Consider the following 19,858-nt stretch of genomic DNA (forward strand, 5'->3'; position numbering starts at 1 on the left):
CATTTCTGCATGTCTGTCCACCCACCTTGCTCACTGTAGTGCTCTGTTAAGCCTACCATCCTCCCACAAAGCAGCCCCTTCTCATGCTCCACTTGAGAGGCACAGCCATGGTCACAGCCGAGTCCTTCCTCCAACTGCTCGTCTCCTAGCAGGGCTTTGGAGAGCCCACCATCCAGAACAGAGAAGATCTCAGACTGTGAGCTCCGCTCTGCCCCTTAAGGCCCAACCCTAGCGTCCAGCCCAGCCCTCCAGGGCCATTCTGTCTTAGTTTCTTTTTCCCACTGTGATAATAGACTCTGACAAAAAGTCACTGAAGTAATAAAGCGTTTATTCAAGAGCACAGTCAGTCACAGTGGGGGAAATCAAGGCAGAAGCTTGGGGAAGCTGGTCACACCACCAACAAAAAGGAAGCAGAGAGGGATGGATGCATGGCAGAGCTCAGCTGGTCACATGACACCCACAGTCAGGATGCAGAGAGATGGATGCTGCTGCTCGGCTCCTTCTCTCCACTTACCAGGGGGAGTAATGCCCATAATGGTGGAGTCTTCCCCCTTAATAATCAAGATAATCTCCCACAGGCATCCTGAGACCCACTTCCCAAGTGACATCTTCCAGCCCAGTTTGCCACACCCTACTCTCTAATGGGCCCACCCAGAGACCCACCCAGACAGTGCCTAATCCCCACCCAAGCCTGATTTCCCTGCCTACTCAAGTCCTGCCTCCCAGAGACTGGTTCCACACCTAGTCCCTTACCCCCGCCCCCCAGCCTTGACTCACAATGTTCATGAGTGTCAGCAGGTACTTCTGCACGTGCTCCGTCCCGTGGAACTGGACCACTGAGTCATCCACGCCCAGCAGGACCTCGATGTTGTAGTCATCGTCGGTGGCGTGCCTGCGCACCCTCCGCCGGGAGCTGGTGATGTGCTCCTCCAGGACGCCCAGGGCTCGGCTGAGGCTCTCCAGGCTGCCCCGGGAGGCTCCTGGAAGGAGAGGACACCTTCTTTGGTAGCAGCCCAGCACCCTCTCCCCAGGGGCATCACAGAAAGATAGAACCCATCTGGGTACAACTCGGGCACCAGCCAGGCTTACGGGTGGCATCCGAGTGACCACTGCATCATTTAAAACTCACAGCGCCCTGAACCAAAGCACTGTGCCCATTCACAGAACAGATGGAAGTCCAGAGGGGGCAAGAGTGAAAAATGCAAACAAAACTGGGGAAACTGAGGCTCAGCACAGACTGTATGTGTCACACGGTGTCTCCTCACTCCTAGCTCTCCTTCCAGAACTAGCTTCCAATCTTTCAAGGAATGGACCATATGCATATCCTGGGTCAGGACTTCAATGCCTGACCCCTTCTCCACCGGGAGAACTCTGCTCCCACCCCCAGTGCTGATGGGATTGCTCAGAGACCCATGTAAGTCCCTCGCATCACACCTCCCACAGTGTGTCTTGGGAGAGAATCGACCAACTGCCCCCAGATGGCCAGGACCTGGCTATGCACCGATTATGCTGAGAAGTAGAGTCTAAGGGTGAGGGTCTGCACCAACAGGACCAGAGCCCGTGATGCCATGCCCACTGACCCTCCAGCTATGCTGTCTGCCTTGATTTCCCTCTGGTTCACACTGGCGAGACCAAACATCAGAGGGTAGCCATTCCTGAAGATACAAGACAGCTTGGCTTATAGTTGTGTTCTTACCCCACCCTCTTCACCCAGGAAACTTCTTCACGCAGTCACACAGTGTGTATCTTCAGTCTCTGTTTTACAGATGAGGAATCCTTATGTGGCAGACAACCAGACAGACGGTTCATGCCCTCAAGTTTATCTTTAATACTACAAACTGATAATAACACACACACACACACACACACACACACACACACACACTTTCTCTACGTATAACATATGTATATAAACCTGCAGGTACAAACACTGTATATGTTCAAACACACAAATGAACATCTATAGTACATAGCCTTATGGTCATGCATGCATGCAATGCACCCATGCACACATGCACAAACAGTCGATCCTGCCCAGGGCTACTCTAGGCATGGGGAATGGGTCAATCCTGCAGGAAGGGCCCCATGCAGAGCTAAGTGCTGCTCCGCTCAGCTGCCTGGAGATGATTCAGGGCCATCCTGATGCTTCCAGAGGAGCCGCCTGGGACTTAAACCTGACACAAGGCTTGAGGGATTGCGGCTCTATTTTCATGCATTTATTTCTTTGCATTTTCAGCGAGCAGGGACAGCTCACCTTCAGAGCCACCTTGGGAAGCAAAGATGGTAATTTCCACAGAAAAAATCCTCCCCTGGGGAAGGAGTTAGACACCACCTTCTGCCACTGTCTTGCTCAGGGTCACACACAGGCAGCCCCAGGGGAATAGCAGACTGAAGAGGTACTCCTTGGGGCCACAGGTATTTTTTTAGACAGTACCTAATTTGGTTGACAGCATTTGAAACTTGGAAGGTTTCACGTTAAAAAACACCAAGAACACCCAGTTTCTCTTGAGAAACTAAGAGTTGGGGCCATCCCTGGGTCACCTGGGTGTACTGAGAGAAGGCACATAGGGGCCCAGGTCATCAGGGAAGCCACCTGCCAGCCTGATGACTTCTCCAAGGCAGCTGTGCTGCCAACCTGGCACAGCTGTTCAGCCAAACCATGTGCTCCAGGCCCATCCGAAGCAAGGGGGCTTGATAACAATGCTTTGGAGATGCCAATTTCAGCTCAGGCATGATAATGATGGTTGCTGATATTATTCTTATCCTAATGATTTTTGTGGGGAGGGGTCCCCCGTTTGCTCTCCTGCTGCTGTGATAAAAGACTAACCAAAACCAACTTGGTCAGGGAAGGGTTTATTTGGCTTAGAGGTTTTGGGCTCTCATCAGAAATCAAGATAGGGTCCTGGAGGAAGGACCATGGAGGATCTCTGCTTATTGGCTTCCTTCCTTACACAGCCTAGGAGAGGGCTAGGATTTCCTCCATCAACTAGCTGTCAAGGGAATGTCCTACAGACATGCCCATAGACATGCCAACCTGATAGAGGTAATCCACAATTGTGATTCTCTCTTCCCAGGGTAAGACGAGGACAACCAAGGTTAGCTATCAGCAGGACTGACTTCTTGGACATTATCTTTTAGAACACCTTCTCCACAACCCAGCCCTTGGTAGAGAGGTCCCAAAGCCCAGGAGCAGAGAGATGGGTCAGCCACTCCAAGCAGTCCAGTTCCTTGAAACCCACCTCAGGTCTGCTCCAGCTCCTCAGGATGTAACAGGTGCACCAAGGCAGTGGGGTTGGCCGCCCTCAGCCCTTGGACTAGATGAACCTTGGCCTGGCTGCCCTCCTGCTCTTCCGTATCCCTATGGGAGTCATCATCCAAGCAGATATTCTACCTCATCAATTATGAAGACAGCCCCATTTTCTTCATAGTGGTTATGACCTTAACACTGGCTAAACTCTGGTCCTGACATGCCTTTCTTTCTCAGGGAGCTCTGACCAATAACAAGCTCCCAAAAGGTCCTGGACCAACCTTCCAGTGATCCCTCTGACAGCAGCCCTGGCCTTCAGGGCCTACCCAGACAAGGTGGATTGCCAGCATGACCTAAAGGCCTTCATTCCACTTGGTCCTTGGCCCATTGCTCACATGACGATATATCCCATCCGTCAGTACTAGTGTATGCTGGGCAATGAACTGTCAATGCTGTCCTTCTCCTGCTGAGACAGGAAGATACTGCTGCCTCCAGTTTATCTTTTCTCTGTGGCAGCTCCCTCTCCCAGCAACACATGCACACGTAAGCGCAAACACATACAAGGAGAAACCACTGGTCCCCCAAGGGGGTGGGAGGCTGACAGATGCTAGAGAGAGAACAGGAGCCCCAGCACCCATGGCCTGGTTGGCTGACTCTCCCCTTGCCTGGGTGTCTATCACAGGAGCCTAACTTTTAGAGATGAATGAACAAAAGATAGTTGGTTCCTGGCATTCCCTTGCTTGGGGACCCTTCCAGATGGCATCTGGACCTCTCTTTGCTTTGATAAGGATGACACAGCAGAAACCATATCTAAGAGTCCTGGTCTGAGAGTTTCTAGAAGGCAAAGGAAAGATGTTGAGTATAGATCAACAGGCTGGGGAAAGGATGGGGGAAGCAGAGTACCTACCCTGGGAAGACTGGGGCAGCCGCCAAGCCCACCTACATACCTTTTGTACAGCAAAGGGTGCTGAGCCCATGGGCCGAGGACTGCACCTTCGAGCATCCTCAGGATGGCTTCTAGGACAAGGACTTGTGCACAACCCTTCACAGGGAGGAAATGCACTCAGCTCTCACAAAAAGAGGAGCTCCTGGCTGTTCTTACACTCCTCTGGCTTGTCCCTGCAAGGTCTCAGAGTGCAAGCATGGTCCCCAACACAAGAGTTATTGAGGTGCCAGATTCCTAAGAGGTGGGGCCTAGAGGAAGTGATTATGTCACAGGGGATCCAGACTCATTAAAGAGCCAGTGCCCACCACATGGTAGTGGGCCAGGGCTCTTGGGACTAGGTTGCTCCCCTGGGGGACTTGTTGTTATAGAAGAGGGCACCAGACCCCCATCCTGGCTTCTTTTCCTCCTCTGGAATATACTTCTACCACATCTTGCCACTTGATCTGTTGTGACACAGCCAGGGAGTGCTTCTGCCAGGATTCCAAGACCATGTTGTGGGAACTTTTCATTCCCCAGAATGGTGAGCAAAATAAACATCTTTTTAAAATAAATACCCCAGTGTCAAGTATTTTGTTATAGTAGCCCCAAATGGATTAAGACAATCAACAAGGGGGCAGTAAAAGAGCAGAAAGACTGAGTCCATCAGGCCACATTGCCAGAGAGGAGGAGGTGGGACCTGAAACAAGGCCTAGATCCAGTATGATTTTTTTCCTTAAAGAGTAGTGGTGATTCTGAATCTGGGCATGCAGATCAGTTGGTAGAATGCCTCCCTAGCTGTGTTTGCACCCCAATATTGCATCAATTGGTCATGGTGGTACACACTTATACTCCTAGCACTCAGGAGGATAGGAGTTCAAAGTCATTCTTGGTTACAGAGGGTGCTCAAAGCCAGCATGGAATACATGGAACCCTGTCTATAGCAACAACAACACAAAGAAAAATGATTATTATTTTAGCAATAGTGTGACCCTGCAATCAAAATATATGCCACAGTAAAGTGTGGGTTTGCTTCCCAATATTGTTTTTTCTTCTTTTTTTATTGAATTTTCAGACAGGATCTTACCCTGTATCCCAGGCTGTTCTATACATATTCTGTAGACCCGGATGTTTTTGTACTTCTATCTCTGCCTCCTGTGTGATGGGATTGCAGGCATGTACCATCATGCCCCAACTTTTCCAATATTAGCAACATGGCCTGGAGGATATCCCATGCTCCACCAGTACAAGGGCTAGTTTAGGGGAACCAAAACTGGTAGGAAAAAAACGCCTGGACTCTAGTCTGTAAAGTCAGAGTGAGGTAGGGCTGGTGCCAGCCCTGTAGTGCAAGGATGCCTGAGAGTTTGCAGAGCCCCATGCAAGTCTATGCCAGTGCCTTTGCTGGGCTGGCCTCTTCACTTTTCTGCTCCTGCTCTATGTTAGCTCATGATCACACCCTGGAGGAGCCCCCAAACCACCCAGAGGGAAGGCAGTCTATAGCTGACAGTTCTAAAGTCTTGCTGCCTGCCTTCTCACTGGGCTCAGAGCTTGTGGAAGAGGGGCTGGGTTTGATCTCTACTCTCAAGGAAGTGTGGCTTTTAAATGGCTCCTAGGCTCATATGGTCAAGGCTCAGGCTCAAGCCTGTGTCACTATTGGGAGACAGTGGGAACTTCAAGAGACTGGGCCTAGTAAAAGAAAGTTAGGTCAGCTGGGATGCACCCTGGATAGGGCTATTGGGATTTCAGCCCCTTCCTGACTCTCTTTGCTTCTTGGTGGCCATGAGATGGGAAGCCACCTCCTCCATTCCATGATGTGAGCTACCATAGTTGCAATAGGGACAAGTGACCATGGCCCCAAACCACCGAACCACTGTGACCCCGAATCCTGTCCTTCTTCTGAGTTTTTTCTCTCTGGTATTTTGTCAAACTTAATGCAAAGCCTACTGGCACAATCCCCGTATGTCGCCTCCATAGCCCTCTCTAAATACTGGGGACAATGTGGGTAAGTCAGGGAGGGGCTTATGACATAGAGAAGCACACTGGTCTCTGACAGGGAAGACTCTACCATCTGCTCCCCCTGGAATGATCCTCCCTATCTCTCCCATCCACCAGGTTCCAGCTGAAATGTCACCTCTTCAAGGGACCTTTACTAAGACTCTCCCTCTCCAGCCCCTCCCCCAGACAACACCTTCCTTCCGGCAGGAGTGACAATCGTGGGCACTTCTAACATCTTTTGTGGATTTGCTTTGGCATCCCCTGCTTCTTTGCCCTTGGATAGAGACCCCCAGAAGACAGTGTCCATGGGTTTGGAGGCCTCAGCTTCCCTAATGCCCCAGAGGGATCCTGGGGGCTAGGAGGGTTTGAAGTCCTGGCAGAGAGATGTAGTGGGAACCCAGGACCCAGCAGAAGGGCGGCTGGTGCATGTGGAGCCAGGAAGAGGACATTGGTGGATGGGAGCCAGAGAGAACTGTGTTGACAGGTAGAGCCAGTTATAAATTACTTACATGGGGGAAAACCAAGAGGGGGGGGCAAGACAGATGGAAACAAATGGGGTGAAGAAATTAAACGTGAATCATGTAATTGGCAACGAAAACAAGTGAGGTGTCTTAATGTTGTTCCTGAGTTAAAATCAAATCTGGAGTATTCAAGGGGATGGGCTGCTGAGGCTAACAGGGTCTGAAGCTGTGAAGGGGAACCTGGTGCTCTCCCTAGCGCACTGAATGGATGCAAGGAGAGGCCAAGGCCAGGTAGGCGTGAGCAGTCACACACTCGCTCTAGAACACAGCACCTGAGTTAGAGAAAACACTAGCAATAGACATACAGGATTTGATCTTATACAACAACCCAGTGCTCAAACCACCAAAAAATAAAACACACCCTTTTCACACATATATGGAAGACATTGAGACACTAAGAAAACCAAAAAAATTGTGCCTGTAACGATTAATGTTGAAACAAAAATTGGGAAATACTGTAATAGGGAAGGTCTTAAAACCTTTAGTTCTGGGGCTGGATGGCTCTGAGGTTAAGAGCGCTGACTGCTCTTCCAGAGGGCCTGGGTTCAATTCCCAATACCCACATGGTGGCTCACAACCATCTGTAATGAGATCTGGCGCCCTCTTCTGGCATAGAGTTGTACAAGCAGATAGAGCACTCATGTACATAAACAAATCTTAAACACACCTTAAGTTCTAATAAGCATAGACTAAATAGAAGGTATAAACCCAATAGCTGCAGTAGAGAACGGAGTAAAGAGAGAACTAGAATTGGCTGAAAATGCGGCCAAAGGAAAGTCTAGATGCTTCCACGGAAAGTCCTTCCCAACCCCCAAGGAACAGACACATCTAATCTTTCAGGAAGGGAGAGGACAGGGTGGTGGTGGCACACGCCTTCAATCCCAGCACTTGGGAGGCAGAGGCAGGCGGATCTCTGTGAGTTCGAGGCCAGCCTGGTCTACAAGACCTAGTTCCAGGACAGGAACCAAAAGCTACGGAGAAACCCTATCTCGAAAATCCAAAAAAAAAAAAAAAAAAAAAAAATCCCTGAGGAAGGGAGAGCACAGTGATCAATAACTCACTTGTCCAAAACAACCACCAGCTAGAAAATTGGGTTAGGGGAAGGAAACCTGTTAACTAAAGCACACAGCCATCATAATACTGAGAAACAAAAAATAATGAAAGTACAAAGACAAGCAAAAGGTAAAACAATCTAACATTCCAAAGTTAAAGAAAAAAAAAGTCTGTAATAAGTGGAGAGGAAAATGATACAATGTTGGATTGGATATTAGTCCCTTCCCAATTAATCTGCAAGTGTAACACAATTGCAAAAGAATCATGAAACTCCAGCAAATTGCAGAATTTACTTAGAAGACATGTATGAGAAAGACTAATGAAAAGAAATGCCTTCAAATTAAGAATATATTCTATAAAATCACATTCACTATAATAAAGCAAGTTAATATCATGAAATGTGCTGGATAAAATGTCCAAGGGCACACCCAGACTTCTGGGTAAAAATAAAGACATGAACATAAACGGCCCATTTAAATCCTTTCTGGAATCTGTCTGTCTGGAACGTGTCAGTCAGGAACTTTTATTTTTAAAGTTCCAAAGCTATAAGCCCAGGGCGAGCAGAAGAGAGCAATATCAGAACAGTCATCGGCTGGGAAGCAGGAGAGCTTTGCGTGGTAATAAACTTGATATATTCTAGTTGAGCCCCAAGCCAGTATGGTGAAGAGTCGGAGTTCTTCTCTTCTCTGCTACAGTCCCCCAGAGCACGGAAATTGGTGCATCAAGTACCATCCAGGGGTGGGGTGGGGAGCAGATGAGTTGAAGGGCAGTGCCAATCCCCGCCCCCATGCCCCTCTGCTGGACTGGCATTGATCTGGAGTATTCCTTCAAAAAGTATAAGAGATCTCTGGGATGCAAGGACTTGGTGTGGCTAAGGGTGAGGGTACCATTCTAGAAACTGGAGGATTCAGTGAAGACCCACTTGTCCATTCTTTCCCAAGATGCTGATGGCCAGATATTCACCATTCCAGAGACTGTGCGAGTACTCTGAGGAGCCAAGGAACAAAAGGAGCCCAAGTACTAACACCAGCATTTCCGGTCATCATAGTTATGATGTTTAGTGTCTACCTTTACAAATGAGCAGCCAGCCAAGGGCCACCATATCTCTGGTGTCTGACACTGCAGATACAGACCAAGAAGCAACAAAACATAACAAAGCAAAACAAAACGGTAAGAGGAAAGGGGGGTGAGATCACTGCCCTTCCACCTGCCTCTCTCCCCTGACATCAGCCTGACCCCCCACATGGCTCCCCATGAACTAAGTTGATAGACACACTCTGACCTTATGGTTTTTCAAAGAGCACAGCTCTCCCCGTCCCGACCTAGCAGCTATGAGCAAGCCTAGTCCCCCCCAGGCCCAAACCTAGAACAACGTTTGATTATAAGTTTACTTTTATCTAGTGCCTCCCTGCTGTGTGACTCCTGGACAGCATAGGTCATGTGATGGAGTTTGTCCACCTACCCCAAAAGTCTGTAAAAGTCAGAAACGCACTTTGTCCTCTCAAATTGAAGGGGAAGACTTCTGGGACCTCCATGCTCCACAGGGCAGTGACTTTTACTAATGAAGCTCCTTTGGGGGAATGAAAAGGACTGTTTTCTCCTCCAGGGTCCTGTCACTATCTCTCCGAATGCTCTCCCACTGCAGCTCCTCATGGCTCTCTCGGTCTTGAGCCCAAAGCTCTCCCAGTGAAGCCCACCTAAAGGGTGACTTCATGCCAGATTCTTTCTACAAACCTGCAACAATTTCCAACAGAGGGAAGACATGAACTCTGCGGGGAAGTGGGAACAGAAAGCTTGAGCTAGCATCCTGTGGATGCTGAGAGGAGATGCTACATACTTAAAACAAGAACAGGGAGAACATTAAAGTGAGCTGCCGGAAACTTTAAAAAAAATGAAATTAAGTGATAAACTCAGTGAAAGGACTGGAAAATGAAGTTGTGGGCTTTCCTACAAAGTGAACCAGTAAGTCAATCTGAAAAATTATAATAGATTGAGAAGCTTTGATGGATAACAGAAGCTTCCCAGAGAGCATGGAAAACTGGAAAGGAGGGAATAGATAGTTCTAGAGAATTCCCCTCACTGGAGGGTGTTCCCAGGTGGAAAAGGATTCATCTAGAGCCCAACCGAGGTGAATAAAACACATCAAATGATTATGAAATTTTAGCAGACAGGAGCACCTACAAGATTCCATACAGAACTAGCAGGAATAAGCAGGTGACAGAAGTCTACCTAAAGTGATGGGTTCAGTGCTCAACTATGTTCATAGCAGCACTGTTTGTCATAGCCAGAACCTGGAAGCGACCTAAATGTCCCTCAAACAAAGAATGGATAAGGAAAATGTGGTACATTTACACAATGGAGTACTACACAGCAGGAAAAAATGACATCTTGAAATTTGCAGGCAAATGGACGGAGCTAGGAAACATCATGTTGAGTGGGGTAACCTAGACCCAGAAAGACAATTATCATATGTACTCACTCATAAGTGGTTTTTAAACATAAAGCAAAGAAAACCAGTCCACAAATCACAATCCCAGAGAACCTAGATAACAACGAGGACCCTAAGAGAGACATTCATAGATCTAATCTACATAAGAAGTAGAAAAAGACAAGATTTCCTGAGTAAACTGGGAGCATGGGGACCATGGGAGAGGGTTGAAGGGGAGGGGAGAGGCAGGGAGGGAAGTAGAGAAAAATGTATAGCTCAATAAAATCAATAAAAAAAATAAAAAAGAGATGGATTCAGAATTGCTTAGATGTCACAGAAGCAGCATTAGAAAAAGCAAAGAGTAAAAAAAAACAAAGAGAGAGAGAGAGAGAGAGAGAGAGAGAGAGAGAGAGAGAGAACATCCTGATGAAAATGAACTGAACTGCAGTCTCACCCCAAATTCTTGATGAACTATGGCACTGGAGTAAAGTTTCCAGACATGCAAGTTTTCAGAACATTTACCTGCTGATTACTACTTCTGAAAAGCTACTGAGAGGGGCCATCCAAACAAAAGAAAAACATAAGATACAAAACACAGGAAACGGGAAACTCAACACAGAAACGGCAAGTGAAGATGAGAAGTGAGCCACAGTTGGCAGCACGCCTCAGATGTTGAAGACAGCTGACCATCCTGCCCCAGGGAGATCCCAAAGATACACTATTACTGCCAAGACCCCCACTTCCACAGAGCTGTCTCCTTGAAGGGACTAAGAGGCAGAGGAAGAGAGCAAAGCCCATGCAGTGCCAAGCCCTTGGGGTGTCAAAGCTATGAGCTACATAAATCCCTTTGTTTATAAGGTTAGCTGCCTCCAGCATTTTGTTGTAAGGCGAAATGGACTAATACAGCCTGGTAGGATCAGAATGACATAGCGGAAGTGCTAGAAGAAAATCAGCTAAACCCTTTTTCTAGAGTTCAGCAGGCTCTTGCCTGCCTCCCTCCTTCAAAATCGCATGCTTGAGAGACATTGCTGGTGTCTCAAATCTCTGCTGGCCCAGCAAGGTGAGCGGCTGAAAACACAGCTCACTAAGGCGCTTTGTGTACAGAGGAACCACACCGCACTGCTGGCCCAAGGCATCAACCATGTGGATTAGAACAAATTTCTCTGTTCCTTAGGACTCAGGAAGAACAGGGACCACTACGCTGCTCAGAAAAAGGAGAGGGAGGCTCACCATTGTGCAGGTGAGAGGGCAACCTCAGGTGTCGGTCCGTGTTGCACCTAGGTAGCATTGGCTGATGCTCACCCCAGGCTGGCCCATGAGCTCCTAGGGAGTCTCCCATTTCTGCTATCCACCTCCCTGTAAGAACACTGGGCTTGTGGGTGCACACTCTACCTAGTGCCTGGCTTTTTTTTTAAATGTGAGTCTCGGGACTAGAACCAGGTTCTCATGCTTACAGGTAAGACCTTTCTCAACTGAGACATCTCCCCAGCCCAACCCAGCTCTGCCTGCTGATGGTTCAGACTTTGCAGGGGCTTACGGTCAGGCCTTAAATCCTGGGCAGTGTCAGAGTCACTGAACATACACTGAGGCGCCAGGCCAGGCGAGGTCATCTGCAGGAAGGTCAGTCCTCCGGTTGTTAACTTTGAAGACATAATCACTCTATGACTGCAGATTCCCCCGAAGATGGTCATTAAGATAAAATATGTTTACCTAGATGCATAATCAGGGCACGGCGAGAGGCCCTGCTTGGCAGCAGGCATGCTCTTAGGAGGCTCTGGAAGCCGAGAGCGGGCTCAACCCCACGGGGGCCATCAGTACAGAGTCCCACTGGTGAGTTTTATTAAAAGGAGCTCATTACGGTTATTTCAGCCCAGTCTTCATAATGTTATTACCAAACCGGAATTAATTTCTGCAGCTCCAACAGCTGCAGCTCATTCCATGTCATCTTTACGATTCGAGGTGGCATGGGGGAGCTGGGAGGGGTCCCAGTTCTTGAGGACAGCTTCAGCTGCACAATTCAGAGGCCAGGACTGAAGCCCTCTGCTCTTTCATGGTATGGGAACCTGAGGGTTCCAGGGCTACTCCGCCTTCCAAGGCTTCTTCAGGGACGAAAAAGAGGCTCCCTGCCTATGGTAAGGTCCTTAGGTAATGTTCTCCGGGAGCACTGGATGCTCCTTGGTGGGGGCCATGGAGCATCCCAGCTTCCCTTTGTGCTGTTGCCTTCGCAGAGCTGTGGGGGCTGGGGTAGCATACTGAGCTCTACTGTATTAGATGTTCATTCTTGACTTTTGTTCTGATCAATAACTATCTCCCTCTCCAAGCCTTAAATGCTTCTGGAAAGCCAAATCCAACTTAGCTTTATTCTGAAGCCTGCTGGTGTGGATGAGAAGCCGCCATGATGGTGACTCCAGGGTGGCTGGGCAGCTTCTTCTTCCCCGAGAAGCAGAGCTGAGACGCTGTGTTGGTTGGTTTTAACCATCAACCTGACACAGTCTAGAGTCACCTGGGAACTCGGTGAGGGACTGTCTAGATCAGGTTAGCCTGTGGGCATTTCCATGGGGACTTACTCTTGACTGATAGGAAGACCTGTCTACTGTGGGTGGTCCCATTCCCCAGGCAGGGAGCCCTGTACTGTATGAGAGTGGAGAAAGTGGGCTGAGCATTAGCGCATTAGTTCAGCGTTCTCTGCTCTTGACTGTAGACATGACCAGATGCTTCAGGGCCCTGCTGCTGTGACTTCTCTGTCATGATGGACCTGGGCTTGTGAGCCAAATAAGCCCTTTCTCCCTTAAATCGCTGGTTTTTGGTGTTTTATCATGGTGACAGGCAATGAAACAAAGACCATGACAGACAGGCACGGAGGCTGGGCTGTGGTATGAGTACAGCCAGGTTCATGTGCTGGAAGCTTTGTCCCTGCACAGTTATCTGAGAGTTGATAGGACTATAACCCCCTATGGGAGGTGTTTGATCGCTGGGGTCATGGCCCTTACAAGAGACAACATCACTCACTGAGACTTAGCTCCCATGAGAATACGTTGTGAGGAAAGAGCGAGCCAAGGCCCTGAATCCCTGGCCATGAATCCTCTGCCAGTGTTTTCCTTCGAGAGCTCTTGACTATAAGGAAGGCCACAGAGACAGGGCCACCTCAGAGAAAAGCTTTGAGACGAACAAACTTTCTTTATAGAGTAACGAGTCTCAGGCATTTGTTAGAGCCACAGAAAATGGATCCAAACAGCTGGTGGCACGGCCAACAAGGTTCACGACTCTCCAGCTCTGCAGGCCTTTGAATTAATTCAATTGGCTTTCCGCCTCTTGCAAACACAAGAGTCCCAGTGTGACCCCCGTACAGACACTATCATGTGCCCTGACCTCAGCTTGACGCCCCAGATAGTTGACCAAAGCGCCCTCAGAGTATGGAGACCTGAGGTGCGACAGTCTCCTTAGCCTAAGACTTTCACCTCTTGTTTTCTCAAGAAGCCCAGTGTGGGGTGAGGAGAAAACCTGCTAAGTATTTAACATCTGGAGCCCAAGTAAGTGGGCCACCCCCCCACAATAAGTGCCTTGGGGACATAGTGCTACGTCCCTGTAGAAGTGTGCAGGCCACTGTGCTGGAGGCCCTGTTCTCACATCATCTCTCAAGTTTGATTTGCAGCAGGGATGGGTGGCCTATTGTCCCCAGACCTCACCTAAAATGTGGGAACACCCCTCTCCCACTCTGTCACCAAGCACAGCTGGATTGGGCAGGACCCTCTTGTCCCTACCTGTTCTCCTTGTGCCATCCTCCGGGAGGCCTCTGTACCCCACCCTTCAGCAAGCAGGTTGCTGGGGCCTCCAAGGGCTAGGGAGGCTAGGAGCTGAGAGGCCAGTAAAGCACTGTCCCTTCTAAAGGCATGTCCTACGGACCGGCCTTGGCCTTGAGGACCCAGAGCTCTCTCTCTGTGGGACAGAACCCCCTGGGGAGGTAACTGGGCCCGAGTTTCCTGTTCAGCGCCTCCCCAGCACAAAGTAGCCAGATGGCAGGAGCCAATGGAGAGGCTGGCAGACAACTGAATGAAAATATTTGCCGTGAACTTCAGAACAAAACACAGACACCCACAGGCCCCCTTAAAGTTTCCCTGGGATCTCATTTTGAATGTGGGGGAAGCAAGAAACTGGTAAGTGGGGTGCTTATGACTAATGTTGCAGAGCCCTGAATGACCAGAGCCCCAGTCTGCAGCCTGCGGAAGCTGGAAGTGTGTCTCAGGGTAGATGATCCCTGTGCCCAACCCACACCAGGAGACATCTGGTGGCTTTCTGGATACTGCCCCACAAGGCCCCAAGACACCTCACACTTCACGTGTCCTGGATACCCTGAGATTGACTGCCTCACCCACCCCCCACTCTGGACCTCCATCGAACCACACAGCTCAGGGCACGACACCCTTGCCTACACAGCCCTACTCCAGGACCTTCCTCTCTTCGGTCCACAAAGCTGGCTCCCTTATCCTACTGGAGTCTCTGAAACCTTGCCCCTTCCAGCCCCAGTTTCTCTGCCATGGCCCTGAGCTGGGTCCCTGGCAGGAGTTAACTCTAAACCCACATGTGGACTTTTCAAATCCAAGTCCTCCCTACCCGCCGACCTTTGTTCCTCTGACCCCATGTCACACAGGACTGCTCCTGTATGTCTTTTGGCAGAAGCTTGGGTCAATATATGCAGGAGGACTCAAGTGCCAGACTGTAAACTGTCTCAGTAGCTTGCCACTGGTTCCCCGCCCCCTAGCCTAGGATGGGTTGTTTATCACATCCCTGCCCGTCTCATGCCCTCCTGGTCCTGCCCAGAGTTTAGGCAAACAGAGCAACTGGCTGATGTGGCTCTTTCTGGTTGCTGCTGGGAGTTTACAGGGTGGTACTACAGGGTGGGTGCTAATTCCACGAACCTCAGCCAAAGCATAACATTAACCCTCCTTCCCCGGGGGGGGGAAGACCACAAAGGCGACGCAGGAAGCACGAACAAAAGGCACATCCTACGTTGGGCACACAGAGTGCAGGTCTGATGTGGTTTATTCCTTCCAAAGCTCACATTGGAGACCCTAAGAGGTGGGGCCGAGGGGCCTCCTCAGTGGGATTAGGTTTCCAGCTCATGAATGGATTCATCCATACTTGTCACACGTGGATCCACAAAGTGAGGCTGCTCCAAAAGCCACATTGGCTTGGTCTCTCAAAGATTCCCCTGTATATGGCCATGTAATGCCCTGTCCCAGTTGGGCACTTTGCCAACAAAAAGACCATCGCCAGCTGTGTTCCTCAACCTGGGAGTAGACTGTTATTAGCACCAAAGAACAGCAAGTCAGGGGGCTTTACAAGAGTTCTTTGAAAACCTATGCTCATGTGTTTGCTGTCCATACCGGCCCTGTAGGGTGTGAACAGGACTTCTGTTGGACAGATGTAGAAACAAGCCTAGCAGATACCACAGGGGCCCAGCAGTGCAGGGTGTGCCTGTCTGCCTCCAGCAGCAGCCTGGGGTACTGCCCTCAGAGACTGGCAGGCCACTGGAGGCAGCAACTGCTTTTAGACCCAGTGGACAACAGGCAGCTGCAGGCATCAGCACCCTGGCTTTGCTTGGGACATTGTCTCAGAGCCCACCTGCAGTGATCCAGTGCCACAAAGAGTCAGTTACCTGGTTTTTAGCCATAGTAAAAAACAAGGTTGGCACCTTGGCACAGACTAGGGACGGAGGGACACGCTTTTTTTTAATTTATTTATTTATTAAAGATTTCTGTCTCTTCGCCGCCACCGCCTCCCATTTCCCTCCCCCTCCCCCAATTAAGTCCCCCCCCCCTCAGCCTGAAAAGCAATCGGGGTTCCCTGTCCTGTGGGAAATCCAAGGAACCCCCACCTCCATCCAGGTCTAGCAAGTTGAGCATCCAAACTGCCTAGGCTCCCACAAAGCCAGTGCGTGCAGTAGGATCAGAAACCCACGCTTTTGTGAATAGCCGTGAGTAGCTGTGTCACTCGCCCCTCAGACAGGCCTCACAACTGCCTTCTTGGTAACTGGATCACTGGAATTCATTCATTCATTCATTCATAGGCAGTTTATATCATGTAGTCCAAGACAGCCTCAAATTTTCTATATAGCTGAGGATGATCTAGAATTTTTGAACTTTCTGCCCCTGCCACCAGAGTGCTGACATTGTAACCCTGTGTTACCACACCTACTTCCTGCTGTGCCGGGGAGTGAACTCAGGACCCGGTGCATGTTAGGCAAGCACTCTACCAACTGACCATGCAGTGTGTGTGTGTGTGTGTGTGTGTGTGTGTGTGTGTGTGTGTGTGTGTGTGGTGTGTACAAACACTGGGGGATGAAACAGAGAAATCCCAAAGGTCTCACAGTGGGTAGGGTCAGCTGTTGACTGTTCTTCCCAGCCCACTCTGTCCCTGACCTGCTCAAAGAAGGATTTAATAGTGTCCCCATCCTCTCTGCCATGCTGAGGACATAGGAGGAGCATCTCTGCCAATTGAAAACACCCTCTTGATTGACATCCCAGGAGATACAAGTGCCTCCTGAAATGATGGGGGATGGGTGGCAGAGTGCCCAGCAGCCAGACTCCTTGGGTCTACCCCAGGAGCCTCCCACATGGAAACCACAGGTAGTTTGCCCTCTTCCTGGTCCCTCTCCACATCCTGACCAGCCCAAGAGACAAAGACACTAAGGGGGTAGAATTCTGCCCCCTCTTCCAGAAACTGTCAGGCACCAGCACCCTTCCCACAAACCATGTCTTTTCTGATACTGCAGCAAACCCACGTGAGGCCAAGGCTTTCCTTTCTGTCCTGGTCTCTCCCATCTTCCATAGGCCGCAGGCATCTGACCCTGGCTTTGAGCATCTTCCCCAGGGCCCGCCTCCCCCACGGGTGACTTTCTAGTGCAGACTGGGCTGCTAGCAATAGAGGCCCCTGAGGTATATCCTGAGTCCTTCTTCCCATCACTCAGTCCCACAGGTGTTGAATTTTCCTTATTGGACTTCATGTGTGAATTTGGTAGCTAAGGACCTGAGGGCCTTTCCACACCCTGGTGGTTCCCACCAGCCCTTCTCTCAAAATGTTTCCTATCTGAGAAAGGAAACACCTGACCTACGGTGGAGGAGGAGAGCAGGGGCTCCCCCACTCCCACCAACCCCGGAGGAACTACCGTGTTGCTGGGTGCACCGAGCCTGCTCACGGCCCACAGTGTTGACCAGGCTTAATTTGATACCCCTGTTTAGGGAAGGAAGGAAATCAGAAATTGGAGACAGAGCTGAGTGGTGAAAATCTGATCCACAGGGCAGCCTGGAAGGGCTTTTCCTAAGGAGGAGGAAAAGGGAGGCACGGGAGTGGGGAGAGTGGAGGTGGGGCACTGCCCTGAGGATCAGAGCAGTCTTCCTCTGGCTGAAGATGGCCAGGCTCAGTTTTTCAGGGTCTTGCCATCCGGACAGCCCAAGTCTGCAGAGGGCAGGCACTTTCAGGCGAGTCTCCCAAAATCATGGTCTGAGAAGGCTTGGGTTTTCTTTTCCTGTTTAAAAGCTGATGTGGCCATGCCAGGCAGCAGGAGGCCAGCTCCCTGGGAGATGGAGCGGGTGAGTAAATGGGTCCTGCATAGGGCGTACCTTTCTCAAGGCAGGGCACCCGCTGTGATGTTCACTAGAGCAAAGGGGGCACTAAGACCTGAAGGCACTCAGCATCACTCCATGCTTCCTACCCTCAGCCGCCCCAGGGTCCAAGACTTAGGCACCACTGCTGTGCGGGGACTCTTTTCCTTCTGGGACTAGCTTCATGTTGGAGGCAGATCCTATCTACCTGCTTCAGGCCTGAGTCAAGCCATCAGGGTGTCCCCAAACGTACAATTTTCTTTTATCTCCCTTTGTTCACTCCCAAAGTATTTCTGCAACTATTCCACTATTAGGAGGTGTGGCTTTGTTGGAGTGGGAAGTGTGCCACTGTGGTAGTGGGCTTTGAGATTTCCTATGCTCGGAATACCACCCAGTGAGTCAGTCGAATTCCTGTTGCCTGCAAGACGTAGGACTCACTATGTCTGCCTGCATGCCACCATGCTCCCTGCCATGATGATAATGGACTGAACCCCTGAAACTATAAGCAACCCCCTCTCCTCCCGCCCATTAAATGTTTCCTTTGTTAAGAGTTGTCAAGGTCAAGATATCTCTTCATAACAATAAAAACCTTAACTAAGACATGTCCATTGCAGGCCCTGTGCAAGACCACTTCATCAACGTCCTCTGGGGGTCATGTGACCACCACACATCACCCCCACGGTCACATGCAATTGCCATGCTGATGTCCACACACACTTTTACATACCCACTCACACAGGATCATTCATACCCCCACATCCACACAAACATGACACAATTCCACTCACATATATACCCACATCCAAACATGCATTCGCGACATGCTGTCACACGCAGGCACACAGTGACACACTCAGCTTGGCCTGCACATGGATACACTTGCTTATGTACATCCACATACTTGAACATATAGAATCACCCTCCCTCACACACAAGCCCACACATACCCCCCCCACACATGCTCACACACATGCCTCTGAGGCGAATTCCTGGAGGAGTTTAGCAACTTCTGACCCCTCTTCAGCTCCCCAGGCAGCTCCATGGAGCTTCGTGAAAATAAAGAAACTGGGGACAATGACCTGTCTGCTCAATGGAAAACTATCATTATTGTTACACCATGTCTGAGCAAGCAGAGGCTGGGCAGGGTGGGAAGATGCTGTGGGAACGGAAGCAGCTTCTGGTGTCCGTCTCTCTTGAAGGAATAGTCAGTCACCCACATCAAAAGGAGGCATGTGTGTCTCTTCCCCAATCACTGCTTACAGGGAAGGTGGCCGTGAGGCTTAGCAAGACAGGTGGATTCAGTAAGGCTCGCTGTGGCTGTAAGGTGGATGCCTGTTGTCACTGACCTATTCCTTTCTTGTGAGAGTGGTTACCATGGCTCCCAACACACCGATAGCCCACAGGTGCCACATGCTTCTCACCCCAGACTCCAAGCCAAATACAATCCAGACCCTTGGGGTCCTTGCTCAGCCAGCTGCATGGACTCTGTAACCCCAAGAGAGTGTACTTCTAGAAGCCTCTCTCTGAGCCAGATACACTGTTTACATGCTGAGCCTACCCTCTGGATTTCCAGGAAGAATCTCACTCTCTTCTCTTCCCCAAAATATGCAATCCTCCCTCTTGGCTTATCTTTTATTTTTCTGTTCCTGAAAAATATTTTGCTCCCATAGGAAAAGTCATGTGGGGACATGGTTTCTGGGCAGGGCGATGCATATGTGGGCCAGGGCAGGCTGCCTACAGCCAAGGGGGACATCAGTGACTGGCAGGGAGCCACCCCTGTTTCTAGACCTTCTTTTTGTGTAAAAGGTTGAAAAATCTATATTTGTCCTGGTGTCTCTGATTCTTTATATTTTTTTAAATTATTATTATTATTATTATTATTATTATTATTATTATTATTATTATTTTCTGAGACAGGGTCCTATGTAGTCTGGACTAGCCTTGGAATTCCTGTATAGTCAAGGTTGAAACTTCAGAACTTCTGAAACTCTTGCCCCTAGCTCTCAACTGTTGGGATTACAGACTTCAGTCACCACACCTACCAATACCTCTGATTTTTTATTTATTTATTTATTTATTTATTTATTTATT

General features: G+C 49.6%; 1 protein-coding gene across 1 annotated transcript in view; it reads right to left on the bottom strand.

The window, feature by feature from the left end:
- Positions 1-19,858, bottom strand: part of Adamts2 (ADAM metallopeptidase with thrombospondin type 1 motif 2) — a 195,548-nt gene that overhangs the window by 61,977 nt on the left and 113,713 nt on the right. Inside the window, exon 4 of the mRNA XM_013347440.2 lies at positions 778-980. Within this exon, the coding sequence (XP_013202894.2) occupies positions 778-980 (203 nt within the window). The remainder of the gene's footprint in view (positions 1-777; positions 981-19,858) is intronic.

This window comes from Microtus ochrogaster, chromosome 7 (assembly GCF_000317375.1).
Source record: "Microtus ochrogaster isolate Prairie Vole_2 chromosome 7, MicOch1.0, whole genome shotgun sequence".
NCBI lineage: Eukaryota > Metazoa > Chordata > Mammalia > Rodentia > Cricetidae > Microtus > Microtus ochrogaster.